General features: G+C 39.0%; 1 protein-coding gene across 2 annotated transcripts in view; it reads left to right on the top strand.

Moving 5' to 3' along the window:
• Positions 1–23,067, top strand: part of MAP3K20 (mitogen-activated protein kinase kinase kinase 20) — a 120,574-nt gene that overhangs the window by 83,472 nt on the left and 14,035 nt on the right. For both annotated transcript variants that reach the window (XM_025165115.2, XM_015887662.3), the window contains exons 12-16: positions 2,050–2,094; positions 3,943–3,973; positions 4,680–4,819; positions 7,683–7,745; positions 9,278–9,370. In XM_025165115.2, coding sequence (XP_025020883.1) covers positions 2,050–2,094; positions 3,943–3,973; positions 4,680–4,819; positions 7,683–7,745; positions 9,278–9,370 — 372 coding nt within the window. The remainder of the gene's footprint in view (positions 1–2,049; positions 2,095–3,942; positions 3,974–4,679; positions 4,820–7,682; positions 7,746–9,277; positions 9,371–23,067) is intronic.

The raw sequence follows: 23,067 nt of genomic DNA, 5'->3' as shown, positions 1-23,067 counted from the left end.
TATGCATTGTACAAAACGCTGAAGCAGCTAAAAAAATATAAACGCATCATGAGGAGTTACTATGGTCATATTGAAAGTAATGTTCCCTAAGACCAAGTTAAGGAACCTTTGGCTCTCCAAATGTTGTTGTTCAGTCTAATTCTCAACAGTTTCACCTACTATGGCCAATGGTGAGAGGTGCCAGGAATTGTAGTTCTGCAACATGTACAGGGCTATAGGTTTCTTATCCCTGAACGCCCTGAGGTAACAACATTGCATTTGTAAGGAGTAGAGATAGGGCAATGCATATTTGTGACCATGCTACAGTGCTCATCTAGTCTTTATTCAGCTGAGATGGAAAGGAATACAAATTCTTTGTTATACATATGATTTTTTTTTTATTAAAAAGGAATACACATCCTGATTCAGGCCTACTGCTTGTTACAGACAACCATCCACTACCATTCAGGGATGCAGACTGGAATACAGCACATCTTCTAAATGTGTTATAGATTTTTATCTAGTCCTTCCTAAGGCTTTTCTAGCCGCCGATGATGATAGTCTCACATATGAGAAGTTGAGGAAAGCTTTAATAGAGAGCCTGCATCAGCCTACATAAGAGGTTGGGGTCTGCTACCCCCTTTTTAAAGACTGATTGTTCTGAGTGAAGAGAAATTACAGCAAGGTCTTCTAGAAACTTTAAGGAAGTCAAACTCCAACTTGGAACTTACAAATGTACACAGCTTTTCACAGTCTCCAATAGATTTTCCATGATGTACATATCATGGAATTCATACAGACAGAACGAAGATGCTCATATCAGGCAATATGATATAGTGGTTAAGATGCTGGAATTGTTTAAGTCACCACTTGACCGTGACTATGACTTGACTATGAAGATGACTTGATAATCTTGGACCAGTCATGATACCTTTTCCCAACATTAAAATCTCTGTATATCTTACAAATTATACTTCTAAATACCAAATCCACTAACAATGAAGAAATCACTAAATTAATAGTAAGTCTCTTTTACTGTCAAGCTAATAAGCAGTAATTCATTCCTTCCTGGCTTCTTTCAGGATACCCTGTTGTATTGTCACCTCATGGTTTTCTGCTTTTCCTCATCATTCTGTTAAGTATATTAAATATTAATTGGCTAATTTGAGTATAACCCCTCCCCCCAAGTTTGTTTTTGTACTTCTGCAGACTGTTTCCCCCAAACCCCCAGGAGGTGCTGGTTTGCCTATCAAATGAGTTCACTATGGGATATACATAGTGTATGGGCAAGTTTGTACGTCACGCTAAACTATAATGTCTGGGCACTTGTAGTACATTACATGAATTAGTTCATTACCAGGAAACCAGTATAAAATCAGTAAAACCCAAGGTGTTTTGATGATCTTCCTCAGTTTCTTCCTATGGTTTCAGTCTCAGAGAATCTAACTCAGTGAGGCATCTCTGTTGTTCCCCACCATATCACTAGTGTGCAGTATTTTTCAGAACTGAGTATCAAATCTTAAGTGTTCATTTCTTTTGAATGACATTCTCCATCATTGCAGGATATTTAACAGGCAATCAACTAACCATTCATTACAATTTACATAACTCACACAAAATTGAAAAGCAAATCCCAAACAGCCTCCTCAATACTAAGTTTGCAAACCTAAATTAGAATTTGTCTAAGTTTAAAGTTCAAATTAGAATTTGACATATTAATTAAAAGCTAGCTTATGATAATTTGGTTTATTCCACTTTGATGTTCTTGTACACAGAGAAGAACATATGTGGAAATTCTTATCTGGAAAATAAACATAAAAAATAAAACAAAACTATGGTCCTGTTAATACCATAAGTCATCCAAAATGAGTTTGGATACAAATGACTTGGCTGAACAGAGAAGGGTTTTGTTTCAGAAAAGAGGATGTGCCATCTTTTAATCAATAACATATCAATTAAATACTCAAAATTTGCAAAGAACCTGCTAAATAAAAACCATATACTAAAGGAAAATGAGAAAATAGAGACAAGAAAAGAAACTGCACTTTTAAATGCATATTTCTTACACAGTTGCTGCCATCATTTGATATCGGTGCATGGACTGAAGAAGATGTGGTAAGCAGCCTTTATTAATTAAGTCAATCTTTCTTCATTTAGCTAGGAAATCTGTCTTTAAGCAAAGGCCTAAGCCATGGTGAGAAACCTGTCATTCCCTTAATGCTGATGCACTACAAGTCTGTTTATTTGTTATCAACAATGTTGGCTGTGATTAATGGGAGTTGCAGTCTAACCACATGTGGCCACAATCTCCCCATCCCTAGGCTAAAATTTTACTGCTGTTTTGTGAAACAGCTGTCTATGGCACCTTCTTTCCTGCAGTTTAATCTTAGGATGAACAATGAGGAATGGACTGTGGAGGGACAATTTTTTTTTTAAATGTCCTCCACCAGGTTCACAGTGATATCCAAGTATGCTAGATAAACCTAAGTTCAGAATACTGGCAGGGAGAAAAATAACATAAAGGGAGTCTTTGAAGAAAAGAAAGTGGTCCAGAAAACATTTTTTCATAGCATCACTGGAGAAGGGATGTTAGGATAGTCACATGCAAAGTCTTATCTAACCTAATTGATGTTACTTATTATGTAAACCTGTATGCCATCTATAGACTCTAGGTAGCTTACAATCTATAGAATAAAGTACAAATTAAAAACAGTTACAATAATTTAAACATCATCTCAAAATTAGCCCCCTTCAAGTTAGGTGGCATGCCCTGCACCAAATTCTCTTTGGAATGGCAGAGTTGTAACCCACTTCCATAATGAAAGTAGGAAGGGCCCAACCTGAGCTTAGAGGTAGGCTATTCCAGAGTGATGGGGCTACGATCAAGGAGGCTTGCTTTCATGTCCACATTATATTCTGAAGGGAACAGATCTGCAGCATGATCTCCCATCTGGAATGTACTAGATGGGCAGACTGTAGCTAGCACAGGTAGTCCTGAAGTTAACAAGGGCCCACGCCATGAAGTAGGCAATAACCAGCAAGATGGACTGGATCTGGAAGTCTACTGGCAGCTAGAGCAGCTCCAGTCGAAATGGTGGTGCTCTGGCAAACTGGTTCTTCCCCATCAACTGCTGCATTTGGTGTTGGCTGCAGCTTCTGAATCACCTTCCACGGCAGCCTCATGTAGAGCAAATTGCATTAATCTAAAATATCCTTCTGTGCAATCTAAATAAGGATCTTAGTAATATATGTATCGGTAGCAATTTAGATATTAGCATTCTTGTTTTTCTTATATTTATGGTCCTACGTGGTGAGGCTGTTTTGCCTTCATGCCTACCATTAATATCTTAATGCAAGTTTAAACATATACATCATAAACAACAGTGGGACACCTCTGCCCAGGAAACACTACTCTTAAATTATAAACCATTGTGCAAAATGATTAAAGAAGTAATATATATTTGGTCATCTCTTCCTTACATTATAACTTCTTGAACTTGTCTTGATTTTTTTAAAAAACCTCAAGCACATTAAAAAGAGATGTTCTATGGAGAATGTAAGCGGTAGTTGTCTGTCTTACCCATCTCGTGCCCTGGCCAACAACTAGTTTTATACAAGGATCACTTTGAAGGTAGAGTGGGGACTCAAGGGCAGGATGTAATCAATCTTTCATGTTAGACTGCCAATTCATTTTTCTGCCTTACATCTGCCTTACAATTACATTTTTCTGTCTACATCTTCCTCTGAATTGGCAACTGATGAGAGGAGTTAGATCTGGCCATGGTTGCAAATTTTTAATCTCAGATGTAAAATTAAAGTATGTTGTTGTGTTTTTACACAATCCCTATTCATTTAAACAGCTTACAGTACTACATTTTTCTTCTCAACATGTTTTCTGATTAGATGTTTCACACAAAGCTTTTTAATGCCTCAGATCATAAAACCAATGTCCTTTCTTCACAGTATTTTTGGATGCAACAGCTCACTGAAAAAGGTAAGACTCTGCATATGTCTAGCTCACAAGAGTTGAATGAATGAATGTATTGTGGTGATGGCATGGTTAAAAGCTGTTAATATAGCTAGGAAAAACAAGAAGCCTTTGAGTTTCTTAACTTGTCGTAAGATTCAAAGGAACTTAGCTAACTTTCTCAGTGAAATGAACAAATCATCCCTCAACCGGAATATGGGAACGCTAAGAAATCTTTGTCTGATAGATGCTACTCAGTTCACATCCTCCTTGACAACTTGTAACAGATGAAGCCAACAGAAGTTTCAATTAATGGTTTCAGCTTAGATTTTTAGAGAAGCAAGGATTCCAATGGAAATCCTGTGTAAAAGAACAGAATCAATGAATTCTCCTTCCATGAGTCTAAGAAGGAAAACATTGTGCTGTGAATGGAATTTTGTTGGAGCAGCCAATTAGCAAAGCAGAGAGCAGCAAATTAGAGCAAGAATAAATTCTTATACTAGTTTTCTAAATAGATAGTGTTTATGATTTCTTAATTTGAAAGACTACTGAAGGCTGGTACAGAACAAGATGTGCCTGCTGCTGTTGTCATGTGGGAAATCTAAGTCACTTGGTTACAGAGAATGGAGTCTCCTTTAGGCTACAGCAACCCCAAAAGCTTGAGAGAGAAAACCAGCTCACAGACTTGATCTTTCTGTGTCCAAATTTCTGAACAATGTCTTATGATCTTAAGGTGATACAACTGGAGATATGAGTAACTATGCCAGCTTGTTTAAAGAGCACCACATCACAGGAAAACGCTTACTTCTTCTGGAAGAAGAGGATTTGAAGGACATGGGAATTGTTTCCAAAGGACACATCATTCATTTGAAGGTACCTACATTGCAAATTTTGGATGATCATCAAGCTGTGAAAAAGAACAGCTTATTTCAAGTATGAAATTCTAAAGCCGACAGTTTATGACAAAAATCTTTCCAGATTTACTAAAAAAAATAAAAATGATTGCATACTAGAATATTATTTCATGAAATGCTGAGAAAGTATATCAGACCATTCCCATGAATACAGAAAATATTCATAACCATGTATTCCCATGAATACAGAAAGTATTCATGACCATTAATATATCCATAATTCTTTTTCTTGTGTTGCATTGCACAACACATGTGCAACCTGTCACAAACTTCGGGTTATGAACATTGATATGTTGGGCATACAGTGGGGCAAAAAAGTATTTAGTCAGCCGCCAATTGTGCAAGTTCTCCCACTTAAAAAGATGAGAGAGGCCTGTAATTTTCATCATAGGTATACCTCAACTATGAGAGACAAAATGGGAAAATAAATCCAGAAAATCACATTGTCTGATTTTTAAAGAATTTATTTGCAAATCATGGTGGAAAATAAGTATTTGGTCAATATCAAAAGTTCATCTCAATACTTTGTTATATATCCTTTGTTTGCAATGACAGAGGTTTCTGTAAGTCTTCTGTAAGTCTTCACAAGGTTTTCACACACTGTTGCTGGTATTTTGGCCCATTCCTCCATGCAGATCTCCTCTAGAGCAGTGATGTTTTGGGGCTGTCGCTGGGCAACATGGACTTTCAACTCCCTCCAAAGGTTTTCCATGGGGTTGAGATCTGGAGACTGGCTAGGCCACTCCAGGACCTTGAAATGCTTCTTACGAAGCCACTCCTTCGTTGCCCGGGTGGTGTGTTTGGGATCATTGTCATGCTGAAAGACCCAGTCACGTTTCATCTTCAATGCCCTTGCTGATGGAAGGAGGTGTTCACTCAAAATCTCACAATACATGGCCCCATACATTCTTTCCTTTACACGGATCAGTCGTCCTGGTCCCTTTGCAGAAAAACAGCCCCAAAGCATGATGTTTCCACCCCCATGCTTCACAGTAGGTATGGTGTTCTTTGGATGCAACTCAGCATTCTCTCTCCTCCAAACATGACGAGTTGAGTTTAGACCAAAACGTTCTACTTTGGTTTCATCCGACCATATGACATTCTCCCAATCCTCTTCTGGATCATCCAAATGCTCTCTAGCAAACTTCAGACAGGCCCAGACATGTACTGGCTTAAGCAGGGGGACACATCTGGCACTGCAGGATTTGAGTCCCTGGCAGCATAGTGTGTTACTGATGGTAGCCTTTGTTACTTTGGTCCCAGCTCTCTGCAGGTCATTCACTAGGTCCCCCCGTGTGGTTCTGGGATTTTTGCTCACCATTCTTGTGATCATTTTGACCCCACGGGGTGAGATCTTGCATGGAGCCCCAGATCGAGGGAGATTATCAGTGGTCTTGTATGTCTTCCATTTTCTAATTATTGCTCCCACTGTTGATTTCTTCACACCAAGCTGCTTGCCTATTGCAGATTCAGTCTTCCCAGCCTGGTGCAGGTCTACAATTTTGTTTCTGGTGTCCTTCGACAGCTCTTTGGTCTTGGCCATAGTGGAGCTTGGAGTGTGACTGTTTGAAGTTGTGGACAGGTGTCTTTTATACTGATAACAAGGTCAAACAGGTGCCATTACTACAGGTAACAAGTGGAGGACAGAGGAGCCTCTTAAAGAAGTAGTTACAGGTCTGTGAGAGCCAGACATCTTGCTTGCTTGTAGGTGACCAAATACTTATTTTCCACCATGATTTGCAAATAAATTCTTTACAAATCAGACAATGTGATTTTCTGGATTTTTTTCCCTCATTTTGTCTCTCATAGTTGAGGTATACCTATGATGAAAATTACAGGCCTCTCTCATCTTTTTAAGTGGGAGAACTTGCACAATTGGTGGCTGACTAAATACTTTTTTGCCCCACTGTAGATACCATGAATAAACAGCAAGGATGAGGGAGAATGGGAAGTAGATGGAGCTCTTTACTCTTTCCAGAAAAAGGGGGGGGGGTCCAAAAATTTGCTATCTCACTCCCCCATAGATAAGGAAAGAATTGCATATACATGCAAAAAAGCATTTGTGTGTGCAAAGATGATTCTTGACTGTCTGACCACAGATGTTTTAGAGCAGTGTTTCTCAACCTCGGCAACTTTAAGATGTCTGGACTTCAACTCCCAAAATTCTGGGGGTTGAAGTCCAGACATCTTAAATTTGCCGAGGTTGAGAAACGCTGTTTTAGAGGCAGAGGGAAAGCAAAGTGACTGTGAATCAGAGTTCCGACTCCAACCCCTCTGGGCAACATTATAAGACTACTTCTATTAAAGGTATGTAGACACTATCCAGCAAGGCCATAGCTGAATGGAGATCATCTGGTTTGTGTGCAGATGGATCCCTGCTTTTTTTATCCTCAGCATCAGCCATCTTATTTAACGCTGACAAAACCAGGGGATTTGCCATTTTACAGTCTGCCCGTAACACTCTGCTTTCACTCAGAATCAGCACCACCCAGGTACAGTCTGGCAGCTTCCAAGATCTTTGCACTTTGGTAGGACCCACCAAATTTGGGTGCTTGACTTGGAGAGCTACTCTGCGTTTCAATTACCCACTGCAATACTTCACCTGCCACCTAAGGCTGGGTAGTGCATCTGCTCTCCAACATCAGCAAGTAAGATTGCTAGAGCAACAGAAAGAAGAAAATGCTGCTCTAGGAAAGGGCTCACCAGACAGTGCCTTACTGCTACCCAAAGTTAAATATTTTCTGAGGTCTCTACATGGGAAACTGTTTGCAGCCGTATATATTATGCCCTGCACTTAACTTTCTTTGTTCTTTCCTTCCTAGACTGCCATTGAGAAGTTAAGTCAGGATTTCTTCAACATGTTTCATTTTCCACCTCTGATTAAGGTAACTGTCGATTTGTTTAAACAGGAAATATATGGAAAAAAATGTTTGTGCTAATATCAGCCAAATTTAAAAGCATATCCGGGCTCAAATATCTTGAAAACACTCTGTATTTGATTGTAGCTATTGGAGAACTCTGAATAATCCTATGCTCTTGTTTTATTTAAAAGAAGTACTGGCAGAAAAGTGGGCAACTGACCCAGCAAGGTCAAATAGTGCCAGACCCATCGATCTAGACTGGGACCTAGTATTGAAGAAATTTATTATTAAATTTTCACTTAACTTTCAGCAGTCCTGTATCATTTTACAAATTAAACAGTCAGCACTAATGCCCAGAATTCTGCGTGGTTTTCTCTATCACTTAGAATTCTTCCAGATGTTTGCTTGGTTCTTGTATAACACCTAAGCCATAATATGGTCCATTTGATCCTGGCTCAGTGCAATGTATGAACTCATCCATTCCAGTTTAGCATGCAGTTGAACCATGTAATTTTGCCTTGTTGAATAAGCAGTTCTTTTTTTAAAAAAAATCTGAACCTAGTACTGTGAATTAATGTAGCCTTTTGATGACCATCATTGTTGCATGTTAGAAAAGCAAGATCATGCAACAGATCTTCCTCTTTCTTGCCACATGACTGGAAGTTTGGAGTCAGTTGTAGTACATTATGAATTATGTCATACCGACTTTTGGGAGGAATTGCTTGAAATCAGGTGAGGAAATCTTGCATTGCTAGCTTATAGTTCCAGATTTTGACAATTTTGTTCAAGCGCTACCCACTGAGATGCAGTATATAATGTTTTGTAGAACTTCTCAAGTTTTTTTTACAGGAGGCATAAGAAATTCCCTAGCAGAAGAGGGGAAGACAAAGATTTACTGTATGAGTTTGCTTTTCAGGTGCACAATTCTGGATTACTCCCATAGTATTTGGGAGGTTCTTAACATTTTAAATTGGTTGGTTGAGTCTTGCACTGGTAATTGCTCATCCCTGTAGGCAGATGCCATCAGTGGGAATAGTGCAGTGGCTTTACACTAGAATAAATATTTTATTTTATTTTATTTTATTTTGGTTCCCATTATTTTTATTTTTCATACTATACAAATTTTAAAAAATGAAAATTTTGTTCATATATGTTTGTATTTTTTTCTTCTGTTGTTTTTCTTTTTTCTTTTTCTATTTTCTAATCTACATTTTTACTATTTTTCTCTTTGTAATTCTTCTGTTTCTTATAGAATAAATATTTTAAATCCCCGCGAAAAACACTTTCTGGCTGGATTTCTTGCTCACTTTTTGCCCCACATTATCATCCCTGCAGAGGGGATATCTAAATTCTCCCTTAGAGGTTTTCAAGTTTGTTTTCAACACCTGAATGACACAACATTCTTTTTGACACTCAAGATTTAAGTAGAGTCAGACTGCTTTAATCATGTGCAAAATGGTAAAATATTCAACTCAAACAATAGCACTGTCTTGAACTTAAAACAACAACAACAGTTTGAGGTGAACCCAAATGATTCATTGTTCTTTCTGGGGTAGGATTCTGTTGCTGAAAATGAGGCCAGTGAGGAGAAGGTGCTGAATCTGGAGCTTGTGTTTGGCTACCATTTAAAACCTGGAAATGGTCCTCAGGTAAATAAATGAAGATTCTCTTTTTTGTTGTTGTTGGTTTGTTTGTTAAGCAGAATTAATCAGTCCTTCAAATCTTACCAAGATACTTCTTGATTGTAACATGACTCTACCCTCTATTCACATGGTGGTGAAAATGTGACTGTGATGCAACCAGTTACACGACATGTTCAGTCAGAATCCTACAGAGCTCTTCCTGAGCACAGTGCCCACAAAGGCTCTTTCATACCAAAAAATGCTCTCAGTGTGCAGGAGTTGCTTAATTTCATAGGGGTGCTATGAAGCTGACATCTGAAGTGATGTTAGGAAACGGATTTGAGAACTGACGGGATAAATCGTTCCATTGTTTCTGCCTCTCTTTCTCAGGGCTTACTGTGACTTTAAATCTAAAGTTTAATAGTTGTTAAATCTAAAGTGAAGAACTGTGATTTAATGTCAGTTTATTAAACAGGAGATTGAAATAATTTCAAGCTATGGTTAAGATTTCGGTTAAAAGTCTTGATAAACTGATGTTAAATTGTAATTCTCCATTACAGACGTAAGATTTAACTGGACTATGTAGACAATAATTTCCTTTTTACATTATGAAGCTGATCAGGGTTCTTGGATATTGTTGTTGTTGTTGTTTTGGCTTGTAGAACTGCAGTGTAATGTCCACATACCTTGTGTTTCTTAGGTATTTTACCACAAGGAGATGCAGCATATATTGGCCAGCATATATTGACCAGTGGACAGATTACAATCACATGTAGTCAAAATTCAAAATATTTGCCCTGGCCACTTCAGCGCCTTCCCTTCTCTTTGCTTCCCCAGAACACAGCAGCATTTGGGAACATGCACACATGTATTTCCAATACTTGCATCACCATCTTTTAAATAACCAAGTAAATAAAAGGAATGTCAACATATCCCCAAATATTCTGGGTCCTTTCCTAAGTCCTCATTTCATGATACCTATGTGCCTATGTTGTGCACTCATGAAAGAAGCCCTCTTTGCTTAATATCGGCAATACTGATATTTTGAAACAATGGAAGAAGGTGCTATTTTCAAGAAAAACCCTTTAATAACATTTTTTTTATATCTTTACTTTGCTGTTTATGTTCTGTGACAAACACAGGGTAGTCTTAAGTTAAGCAATCAAGGACTGCCATGTTCTAGAAGAATTTCATTCAACTTCTTAGGTGGTTAATACATCTAAATAAATAAGAAAGAAAGAAAGAAAGAAAGAAAGAAAGAAAGAAAGAAAGAAAGAAAGAAAGAAAGAAAGAAAGAAAGAAAGAATAAAGTTGGAAACACTGGTGAGAGATTCTGTAGACAGCTGTGGTGGAATCTGTGAGGGGGTCTCTTTTGCCATGGGTATTAAGAGATTTTAGCATATATATATGCCTACACACAGCTTGGAGTTCACCTTACTTTCATGATCAGTCAACTTTTATAATATAGCTTTACCAATACAGGTAGCCCTTATTTAGCAACTGCCTTGTTTAATGACCATTTGCAGTTACAATGTTGATGACTGTTTGCAATCAGTCCTCACATTTATGACCTTTGCAAAGGAAAGCTGAAGTAATATCATAAGCCCAGTCACAGTTTCACTTAGCAACCCTCTCCCTTAACAACCAAGTTGCCAGTCCCAATTGTGGTTGCTAAACAAGGACTACCTATACTGGAATTCTGAACTGCAAAAATGCATTTTGGCATGTTTGTTCACAGAGTTTGAAATCTTGTGTCTGGTTACATAGTTATTTGAACAACAAAGTCCTGATGATGCCAGTTCTAGGTAGACCTCACCTGAGATATTTGCATTGGAAAACCTGGAATCCATTCAATATATGGCCATCCGTGGCTAAAATTTTACACTGATGGATACTGAAAACTTAATCCAGGTACTGTCAGTACAGTTACTTTAAGCTAAAACAGACCTCTAACTTGAGTGAACTTTGGAGTCTCAGGTTCACTGTTTAGATTACTCCTGGATTCAGCCTTAAATCTGAAAATTCAAGTTCCAGTGATAAAAAGAGCATCTGCAAAGGCAAGAGTATTATGGAAGCTCTATCCATTCCTGAGTATGTCAGATTTGGCCACGGTGATAAATGGCTTAATGTATTTTATATAAGGCTAATTTGTTTCTGGAAAGTTTAGCTGGTCCACTCTAATGAATAAAGCTATATGGTGCATGTGACTCCCTTTTTAGAGCAGTTCCACTGGTGGCTATTCCTATTTCTAGGCAAAATTCAAGGTGCTGGTTATAACCAATAAAGCCCTATGTGAGAACCAATTTGGTGTAGTGGTTAAGGTGCTGGCTTTGAAACCAGGAATGTGTAAATTCTACTCCTCCTTTAGGCATGAAAGCTGGTCGGTGACTTTCAGCCAATCACTCTCTCCCAGCCCAAGCTACCTCACAGATTTGTGGCTGTAGGGAAAATAGAAGGCAGGAACATTGTGTACACTACCTTGAGTTGTACAAAATAAGGATGGGTATAAATACAGTGGGGCAAAAAAGTATTTAGTCAGCCACCAATTGTGCAAGTTCTCCCACTTAAAAAGATGAGAGAGGCCTGTAATTTTCATCATAGGTATACCTCAACTATGAGAGACAAAATGGGGGAAAAAATCCAGAAAATCACATTGTCTGATTTTTAAAGAATTTATTTGCAAATCATGGTGGAAAATAAGTATTTGGTCAATATCAAAAGTTCATCTCAATACTTTTTTATATATCCTTTGTTGGCAATGACAGAGGTTTCTGTAAGTCTTCTGTAAGTCTTCACAAGGTTTTCACACGCTGTTGCTGGTATTTTGGCCCATTCCTCCATGCAGATCTCCTCTAGAGCAGTGATGTTTTGGGGCTGTCGCTGGGCAACACGGACTTTCAACTCCCTCCAAAGGTTTTCCATGGGGTTGAGATCTGGAGACTGGCTAGGCCACTCCAGGACCTTGAAATGCTTCTTACGAAGCCACTCCTTCGTTGCCCGGGTGGTGTGTTTGGGATCATTGTCATGCTGAAAGACTCAGTAACGTTTCATCTTCAATGCCCTTGCTGATGGAAGGAGGTGTTCACTCAAAATCTCATGATACATGGCCCCATTCATTCTTTCCTTTACACGGATCAGTCGTCCTGGTCCCTTTGCAGAAAAACAGCCCCAAAGCATGATGTTTCCACCCCCATGCTTCACAGTAGGTATGGTGTTCTTTGGATGCAACTCAGCATTCTCTCTCCTCCAAACATGACGAGTTGAGTTTAGACCAAAACGTTCTACTTTGGTTTCATCTGACCATATGACATTCTCCCAATCCTCTTCTGGATCATCCAAATGCTCTCTAGCAAACTTCAGTCGGGCCCGGACATGTACTGGCTTAAGCAGGGGGACACATCTGGCACTGCAGGATTTGAGTCCCTGGCGGCGTAGTGTGTTACTGATGGTAGCCTTTGTTACTTTGGTCCCAGCTCTCTGCAGGTCATTCACTAGGTCCCCCCGTGTGGTTCTGGGATTTTTGCTCACCATTCTTGTGATCATTTTGACCCCACAGGGTGAGATCTTGTGTGGAGCCCCAGATCGAGGGAGATGATCAGTGGTCTTGTATGTCTTCCATTTTCTAATTATTGCTCCCACTGTTGATTTCTTCACACCAAGCTGCTTGCCTATTGCAGATTCAGTCTTCCCAGCCTGGTGCAGGTCTACAATTTTGTTTCTGGTGTCCTTCGACAGCTCTTTGGTCTTGGCCATAGTGGAGTTTGGAATGTGACTGTTTGATGTCATGGACAGGTGTCTTTTATACTGATAACAAGGTCAAACAGGTGCCATTACTACAGGTAACGGGTGGAGGACAGAGGAGCCTCTTAAAGAAGTAGTTACAGGTCTGTGAGAGCCAGACATCTTGCTTGCTTGTAGGTGACCAAATACTTATTTTCCACCATGATTTACAAATAAATTCTTTACAAATCAGACAATGTGATTTTCTGGATTTTTTTTCTCATTTTGTCTCTCATAGTTGAGGTATACCTATGATGAAAATTACAGGCCTCTCTCATCTTTTTAAGTGGGAGAACTTGCACAATTGGTGGCTGACTAAATACTTTTTTGCCCCTCTGTATATAAATCAGTGAATAAATAAATGACCAACCAACAGATAGTAAGTAAGTATGCTTGAGACCAATCTGTTTGAAAGACTGTGCAGGACTTCAGATTCAGTTCCAAAAATGGTATATGAAGTTTGCAGGGACAGAAACATAGCACCTGTTTGCAACTTTTTAAAGCAGTTGCATCTTCTTCTAGTGTCACATGGATTCTGGGAAAAGACATGGCTTCTTTAAAGTGTCACAGAAAATGTTTAAAGTGTTGCTATGTTTGCACCCCTGCATGCTCTAAATTTGGAATTGAATCCAAAGAATAGCACAGACCTATTTTTTAACTGATAGATTTTAATTACTCTACATTTAATTATAATTCTGTAGGTTAGATTTATTTGTATTATTGTTAGCTTCATCTTATACTGCTTTGGAGGGAAAGGCCGAAAATAAATCCAATAAATCATTACTGGATTTATTCCCCTGGTTTCTCTTCAATTCTGTAAGGGATCTTAGGCTCAGATTAGAATCCATTCCTGGGTTCTGCTGTACAAGCAACACAGAAACTAAGTTTTTCCCCCCTTTATAAATGGGCAGTTTGAGCAGTCTGAGCAGTTGCATGATCTATTGCTTCAGTCCCTAGATTTATGCTGAGAGAGAGAGAGAGAGAGACTCCCACGTAGGCAGAAAGAGGAATGAAAACTTACATTTCATCTGTGCAGCATCCTTTCTATACAATCAGGCCACCATCTACATTAGAAGAAATAATGATTTAGAATGGTACTAGCTTCAACATTTTGCCAGATTACCAAAGTTCTTGTTTATTCAGTATTGTCTCGAACCTTGACTAGAAAACACTTTTTGGAAAATGCCTTTGATATTAACTTTAGTGCACTTCCAGATAAAATAGGAACATTCAGACTGAGAACTAAAACACATTTACTTAGAGCTAGAGCAAAAATATGATTTATTGAATCTTCTAAAAGAGCAATAATCGTTCATTTAGGCTAAGTATTAGGAATTCTGAGGTTGGGGTCCAGTTTTACTCTCCCTGAACACCCAGAATCTTTTCATTTACAGGGGGAATTGAGAGTCAGTATAGGCTGTCTGCTTGAGGGGGGCTTGGGGCAATGATTTGCACACACTCTTCCTGTTCCCTGCAACCCTAGTGTTGCTTCCATTGATCCACAGTATCTTCTGTTCAGCTACAGCAACTTTTCAAGGGCAGAGAAAGGAGGAGGAATCAGTGAAAACTGCTGATGTATGATCTTCCTCCAGATCCACTGGAAGTCCATTGAGAATAATGGAGAATACTGGATCCAACTCAACTTATTCTAATTGTAAAAGCTACTCCAATGTAAAAGAAGCTGCCTAGAGGAAAATTATGAAGCTGTCCACCATGACAACTTTAGAAAGGAAAAAGAATGACCTTGGATCTATTCAGCAGATAGTTGAACTATATTATTTCTGGATTGTATATATTAGATAGTTTTAGGGGGCCTAAGAGAAATAATAATGGAGAAAAATAATACAATTCTGTCTTTAAAAATAAACAATATTTAGGGCATTCTACATGATGAATCTATAGAGATCTCTATGAAGTTTTGGAAATGAATAAAAGACAAAACTTTGGCAACTAGAAAATGCATCTTTTAAACTCTTGAAGTAATATCTCAAATGTCTTAGAAAAATAAAGCAGTACTCTTTAAAAACGATCGTCTTAAATTAGGCACTCAAATTGCAAATCTGTCAGTGAGAATATCTCTATATAGCATCATCCTAACCTTCTGACTTCTGCTATTTTTCACAGATGCTGCATCCATGTAAGTATTTAAATGGTACGGAAGCAGCCTATGAGACTTTTAAATATATCTTTCTTGCAGTCACTTAGGCAATGGAAAATCCTGAAAATCATGGGAGCTTCTCTTTGAAGCATAATTTTCCTTCGTAGAATTTTTCCATCTAACCCACTGAAACCTGCTGTTTTAAAAGTGCTAGAGACACACAGCTATTCCTAGCACCTAAACAAGTCGTTATTATGCATAAATTCTACCTTACAATACTTGAAATAAAGAGAACAGCAAGCGAAGCATTTTTCCTTTTTTTTAAAAAAAAAAATACAGCCTGTTTTAATTACATTCAAGGACTTAATTCTGCCATTCTCAGCCAAAATTGCATTAGATTTGGGGTGCTTCCCCACATCTGGTGAAAGTCCTTGTAGCACCGAAACCCAACAACTGAAATATACTGATGCTTCACTCTATTTGTTTATGACTTTTAATGAAAACCTCTTCCCCAAGACTATTAAAAAATGGAATCAATAATGATAACAACAACAACCTGCTGTTTAGCAACCTTTTCCTGTATTGGTGCCTACTTGGCAGCAGTCTCCCTCGACCCAAGACAGGGGCCATTGTTAAGGCTATAACACATTTACATATTTTGCAATAAAACATCAGTTATTTGCATTACTGTGTCAAGTTTTATTTGATTCTTTCACCTAAAAATGACTCATTTTCCTTTCTTGTATTTTTTTTAAAAGCCAAACTACTCTAAGCTTGTTTGAGAATAATCAAAAATTGCCCATTTAGCTAGAAGTCATTTTCTTTTCAAAAGGCAAATGTTATTTAATCTTTCAGCTGCTCATTGTGCCATCATAAATACTTTCTTTTCAGCACAGTTGTGGGGACTGAAATGAGCCCACTAATTGCCTCCCATTTCGACTGACATGTGGTGGTTTAGTGGAAAGGGAGCACAGCGGGGAGAAGGAAATAGGAGCCTGAGAAAATGAGAGCTAATTATTTTCCCTGCCTCGTGTCAGGCTCTGTGTCAGCCTTGTTTTTACAAACTGGAAGGTTTAGCACTAAATAAAACAAACTGGCGTCATGTTTTTATGTACTGGCAGTGTCATGGAAGCAGCTGCACATCTCAAAGACAATATAATGCCTGCGTTCGCATGGACACCATCTGACAGCCACCGTGAGCCACGGCTAATGAGGATATCGCAGTGGTGCCAAGTGAAAGGTGCTGAATTATGTATGATTCTTCATCAGGACGGCAATCGTCCTGTACATCATTATGAGACATTGTTTTGCTGAAAGAGATTAAAACATTCTTAGTGCCAGACCCGGCAACCTAAACAGGCGCTGAGAGGTTATTAATGGAATTTTGAGGGAGAGTTTCTTACAGATTTCTTTTGAGTTGTGTGATTTTTTTTTAATCTCTTCCCCCTTCTCTCTCTCTCTCTCCCCCCCCCTCTCGTGGGACAAAGCAGTGGTGGGTCATGACACTATATATAAAGAAGAGAAGCAAATTAACCATACTTGTGTTCTCTCTTTTTTAAATCTGGCATATAAAATGTAGTGTAGCAGCGTTTGCTTTAATGATAAATAACCCAGGTGCTAAGACTATAGATGTTCCTGTTCTTATTGCCTTTAAAACAGCAGGCTTCAGCAGCTGAGATAGATCATCACAAAGAATGCAAAGGAACAACTGGGGGCCCAAATTATCAACGTGCTACTACTTTTAATACCAGCAGGACCAGGCCTCCTTTTTCAGGGTTGTACACTTCTGATGTTATATTTTGCAATACCCAGTTGCCAACAGTTCAATTCCTCCCCTCCTCCCCCAGGTATTCTTTTAGTTTGCCATAATAGAAATCTGAATTACACTAACATACCTTCTGAATAAAAGCTTCTGAAAGAACTCATTCCTCTTTCAAGTTATAAATCTGCTGTAACATAAACTATTGTTGGTTGACAGAATTCTGCCAGCAACGACCCGCTTTCATAGTAGACTTCAGCATCTGGACAATGTTACGGGTGGTCACCTTGTTAAAAAAAGAAGCAGCTTTTTAAAAAGGGTTGCTACCATTACTGATCTGATGGAGGCAAGATTGGTACAATGATTACCCAAGGCCACCTGAGGGGCAATGGAAAATCCATCAAATCAGTCAAAGGGCATCATACTCATGGCTGGCTAGGTCATTTCTGGAACCTGAAAGAGAACTCCTCTCAGAAAACTTTCTTCCCCTGGCAGTGAAAAGAAGGTGATTAAGATGATGATGATGATGATGATGATGATGATCCAAATAATGAATAATTTGCTGCCCTTTCTTGACTCCCACAATTAGCTGGAGGAGTTGGGCATCTCACCCTGCCTAAAGGTCAGGCTTGCCTGAGCTTTGTTTCCTCTTTGTGGTGCCCTCCAATTGTCATTTTCAGAATCTGCAGAATTCCTGGATTCCCCTACATGTGATTCAAAGCTTTGTTTTGCTTTTCAGTGGGAGTAAGCTTTGTCTCACTGCTATAGGATGTATCCATTTCTTTGCATTTTAAACAGCATTGTTCTTACCCCCAGCACTATGAGCTGCTCTTCAGAGCATTAAATCACAAGATGAGGTTTGGCCGTTACAATTAGAGCTGCACACGCCTCCAAAATGATTCAGAAGTGCTTCGGATTGTGCATGAGCTATTCATTAAAGCAGCCCTGTCTTCTGTCAACTTCTGACTGAGCCTGATAACAGATGCCACTGCTTTAAGTATCCCTAAAATGAGTCAACTCCTTCATTCACAGCAGAGAGGTACTATCCTCATGTAAGGTCCAAGGCACTTCTTCCCATTTGCAAAGCATACAGAGTCCTATTTATACTAAATCCCTGAATTACTATTTATACTAAATCCCTAAATACAAATGTATTTTCTCAGTAATGTTTAAAATGTGGCATCATTATCATCTTCATCAGTGTTAGTTTGCCTATGCTATCTTGTGGCTCATAGATGACAAAGCCATGATGGATAAAAGATTGTTTAAAATGGGAAGATGGAACAATCTCAGGTCAGTAGAAAAGTTCTGTATTCCCAGGGGAAAGTAGTACTGCTCCTAGGACATTTTTAATAGGATATGATTGACATCAATGACCCTAATGGCCAGAGTCACCAAATTCAATGAATTATGGAGGACTGGAACTCCTTGAGATGCAATTTAGTTATAAACACACTAGTAAAGAAATGCTTTTTGTAGTTATTTTTGTGAACCTAAATTATTTGGAAATCCTGGGCAAACTATGGGTGTTGGGGATGGGGAACACTTACAAACTACTCTCCCATTTCCATACAGTAGCAGCATTTTCTCATGTTTCAACCAGGGGATGCTGTTGCTGCCTTTTTTTTTTTTTTTTAATTAACTGGACTTATCCACATTTACTATCTGTGTATCTCTTTTTTTAACTCTGGCAATAAGCAGAAATTAGTACTTGAAAGTTGCCCTCCTTTGGCCTATTAGAATTAGAATTACAGTTCTCATAATCAGAAAAGAAGAAAGCTCATTTAAATCCAATCTTGTACATACTGAAATGGGAGTAAAGCTGACTGGAATCAGAAGACCTGGCTTTGGAGATTGCACTGTGCTGCCTCCACAGTCCATTGCTTTGCTTTGACTTGAGAGGACTTTCCATTTTCTCCTGTCACATACTATATTCAAAGAATTCTGTTAAACATTTATTCCCCATATTTTAACTTATCTTCAGTAGTTACATGCAAAATATTTCCCTTCTTCCTATGCTAAGAAGTGGATCATGGAGATGCCATTTATCCCACAACAAAACTTCAGCTGTAATGTTGGTAGAACATCCATCACCTGTTAGCAGTAGGGTGGAGAGGAAAGCTACATTTACCATTTAAAGGGTACTTTATCCCCCCCATAGGCCACCTTTCAAGTTTATACCACTGAGTCAGACAGCCATACCCTTTCATTTTTATACACAAGGAGAATGAACAGAGAAACATTTCTGGATTCATAAGTTAAAACAAGACAGGCAGTAAGTCTAAAATGTATATAAATAGTTAAGCCTAATATATGTATTATACTATTGAGTTCTGTAACATTTCAAGCAGACAACACTGAATAGCTCTGCTTATGCTGGCAGGGTACTTTCATTTCATAACCCTGGAATATTTGTCCTTGGACTGACTCTGTAAGAGGTAATGGGGCATTGCTAACTGGGGTCTAAGAGCTTTCTTTTGAGGGAAATGGAGTACCAAATCCCTGGGGTTGGGATTTTTTTTCAGACAGCTCTGCAGCAATGCCTGATTAATTATCCTGACTATAGTGATCCATGTTAAAATGGAATGCAGAAGGGAGACTGGAACAAAAAGTGTGTGTGTGTGTGTGTGTGTGTGTGTGTAAAATTTTACACAATTAGCATAGTTCAGTTGTGAACAAAAAAAGTGAATTTGTGGTAATAATCAGCTTGCACATGGAAACTCCTTCCTAGAAGCTCAGTGGAATTACATCCAAATTACCTGAATTGAAAACAAAATGGGATTACAAGTAGTCCTTGCTTAGTGACCATTCAAAGTTATGGCGGCACTGAACAAATGGTACTTACGCCCGGTCCCCGAAGTTATGGCCATTGCAGCACTCTGGTGGCCACGTGATCAGAATTTGGGTGCTTGGCAGCCCACTTGCATTTATGACCATGCCGTTCTTGTGATGCTTTGGAAGGCCTCAGAAGCTTTCCAAAGGGTTTCTGAAGCATCATAAGAACAGCATGTGCAATTTGGAGAATGGTGTGCGTGGCCTTGGGAAGAAGGCCTGGCGAGGTCAGCAGCTGCCTCGCATAAGGCCAAACCGGATGTGCCTCATCAGCAGCGGGAGGAAGACGGCGAAGGTCAGCTGGGGTCAGCAGGGCCGGCAGAGTACAGGGTGGCGGGGGTGGCTGGGGCTTTGCACTGCGGTGCTGAGGTAGGTGGCTGGCTGCGGCACGAGTCTTGAGGGGCACTGTTTGGTGGCAGCAGCAGGGCTGGGGCTTAAGTAGAGGCCTGGGGGTGAGGGCGGCCTGCTGAGACTGCTGAAGCCCCAGGCCTCTACTTCAGCCCCAGCGCTGCTGCCGCTGCCACCAAGGCCAGAGAGGAGTGCTGCTGTGCAGGGTGGCCAAAAGAGCAGAGATGGGGGGGAGTTCAAGAGGAGTCAGTCTCTTACCTTACTGAGGCTCGGGGTTGGGAGGGACCAAGCTGGGAATGGCTTGAATCATTCCCAGCCTAATGACTGGTGGGATTCAGTTAACAACGGCAACGGGGGCTGCTGGGATTGCAGTTGCTAAGCAATGCGGTCACATGACATTGTGCTTTATGACTGCATTGCTTGGCAATGGAAATTCCAGTCCTAGTTACTTAACCAAGGACTACCCTCTGTAAGCTTTATGTTACTTGTGAAGTAGTCTTTAGATGTTATCTGTCACAGAAAAGTGTGTCTATATGAGAGATAAAATTGGGCTTTCTCTGTGGCATACTGAACAGAATGTGTTAAAATTAGTAATGTTATTTATTTATTTATTTATTATTTATTATTACAATTTATATAGCCTATATAATACTGTCTCTCTATAGTTAGCAGGGAATACTTCACATGACATGAGTCAGACCAATGCTATTAGCCTAGTCTACATGTTCTCTATTTTACTAAAAAGTGTTGTGTGAGAGCCTTAATTGATCAAAGCCATGATAGGGGAGGGAAGTCAGAAAGACAGTGTTGTATGAACACTGTAACTTGCAATGTAGGAGAAGTAAATGATGAAGGGTCATGAATTACATACGAGTACACATGAAAGTAGGAATTAATAGGTTAACATTGCATGTTATGCTTCACTGAATGATAATAATGGAAGAAGCAAAGATAAGCTTGGGCAGAATTGCACAACATTCTGAATGAACATGATCCATGGGAAAAGTTATTCTGTTAGATAACATGGATGGTGGATGAAAATGAGGTGAGAGAGAGATTAGAAAAAGTAGGCCATTCAAAGCCCCAAGAATTACTGACAATGGTGATTAGTAAGCATCAGCTCAGAAAAAGGTCTGTTTGTTTTGAGTATATGGTTTAAGAGTACGTCTGTTCATATCTACACATGAAAAGGAACAAATGACAAAGCATCACTGATTTTATTCTTTATGATGAATGTTTCAGAGTATTAGAGTGGTGAAATGTGCAATAGAGAATTATTTGGTAGTATCAAGAGTGGATCTTGGGGAAAAATGGACATGGAAGAAAAAGAGAAATGTTAAACAGAGGGAAAACAGAGTGAATGCTGGAAGAGAAAATTTGAATTGCATGTGAAAAAGTATTAGAAGATTAATCTTCTCATAGAATGATTGGAAAGTGGACATAAGGAAAGACAATCGAAGCTGCGTCGAACAATGTAAAAAGAACTAGGTAACTTACATAGTTAATGCTACAGAATTATGTGGAGTTACACTCATGGGAAGAATGCAAAAGAATGCTTGGCAGAATGATGAAGTGAAAAATATGCACATAAGAGAATGCTGCAAAACTGATAAAGGAAAGATACTGTGTAATGTATATACAGAGGGGAAAAAGTTGCAAAGAGCTTAGTCAAAGAGAGCAAGGAAGAGTTAAGGTTAAAAGAGGCAGAAAAATAAACAGTGGTTTTGAGGGAAATAAAAAATGGTTTTCAAAGTAACTGAGAAGAACTAAAAAAGAAGCTTCCAGCAGAGTGAATGGAATTAAAAAGAGAAGTGATGAAATTTGCACAAATGAAACTGAAGTGAGTGAATGCTGGAAAGAGTATTTTAAAGTCTGGGAATTATAGTGGAATTATAGTAGAATTATAGTGGTAAAGAGTGGAATTGAAGTGAATGCTAAAAAAATTATTGCCAAAGGAAAAAATAATGAAGAGGAAGTCATAATGCTGTGAGAACGTTGAGAAATGCAGGAGTAAGTTGTATAACTGAAGTAAAGTTAAAATATGGATGTAATCTGCTTATGGAAGAGCTGAGTGACTTGTTTAACATGTGTACGAAAACTGCATCTGTGTCTGAAGACTGAAGAATGCAGTTATTGTCTTCCTTGGAAGACCTGAAGAGCCAGACTGGGGGCAGATCATCTCGGGTCTGATGGTCAAACTATGTGGTTGCTAAGAATCAACACCAACTTGATGGCAATCAGTCAACCAACCAACCAATTTAAAGGGAACGATAGTAAGAGTGAATGCAAAACCAACATGGGGATTAGTTCATTAAGGAATCCTGGGGAAGCGTTTGGCAGAGTTCTGATTGACCGAGTGAAAGAGGAGACAATGAAGAAAATTTGGAAAGTGCATTATGACTTCATGGTGGGCAGACCAGGTTTATGATCTTCAGTGGGAGACAAACTCCACAAGTTTAACTGGAACTATACACAGTTCAAGTAGGCTCTAGTAACAGAACCTTGAATGTCTGATTGTTTTTGTTCCTTCCTTCCCTTTTATACCCCGGTGAATTAGGGTGGAGCCAATCTGAGCTTCTTTCTCATGCTTAAAGGTTCCCCAGGCTTAAAGGTTGCTTTTGTTTTTGTAACCCTTTCTGCATATTTTCTCCAAGCTCATCTCTATGGCTCTCTACAGTAATTGAGAAAAGTATGAATATTGGAAAGTTTATTGTGTGTTTGCTGATTTAGAGAAGGTGCAGGATAAAATGAATAGGTTTGAATTATGAACTGTTTTGTGGGATATTGAGTTGAAAATGGATGGCTAATGTGGTAAGACCAATATATTATGAAAGTAAAATATGCATGAGAATAAATGGAACACTTATCAAATGGATAGATGCACAAGGATGCTTGTGATGTTAGAGG

The sequence above is a fragment of the Python bivittatus genome, unplaced genomic scaffold (assembly GCF_059951505.1).
Source record: "Python bivittatus isolate LINGU-HERP-01145 unplaced genomic scaffold, Pbiv_v1 ctg000200_np1212, whole genome shotgun sequence".
Taxonomy (NCBI): domain Eukaryota; kingdom Metazoa; phylum Chordata; class Lepidosauria; order Squamata; family Pythonidae; genus Python; species Python bivittatus.
Note: the sequence above shows the minus strand (reverse complement) of the source record. Positions and strands in the feature narration are given on the sequence as shown.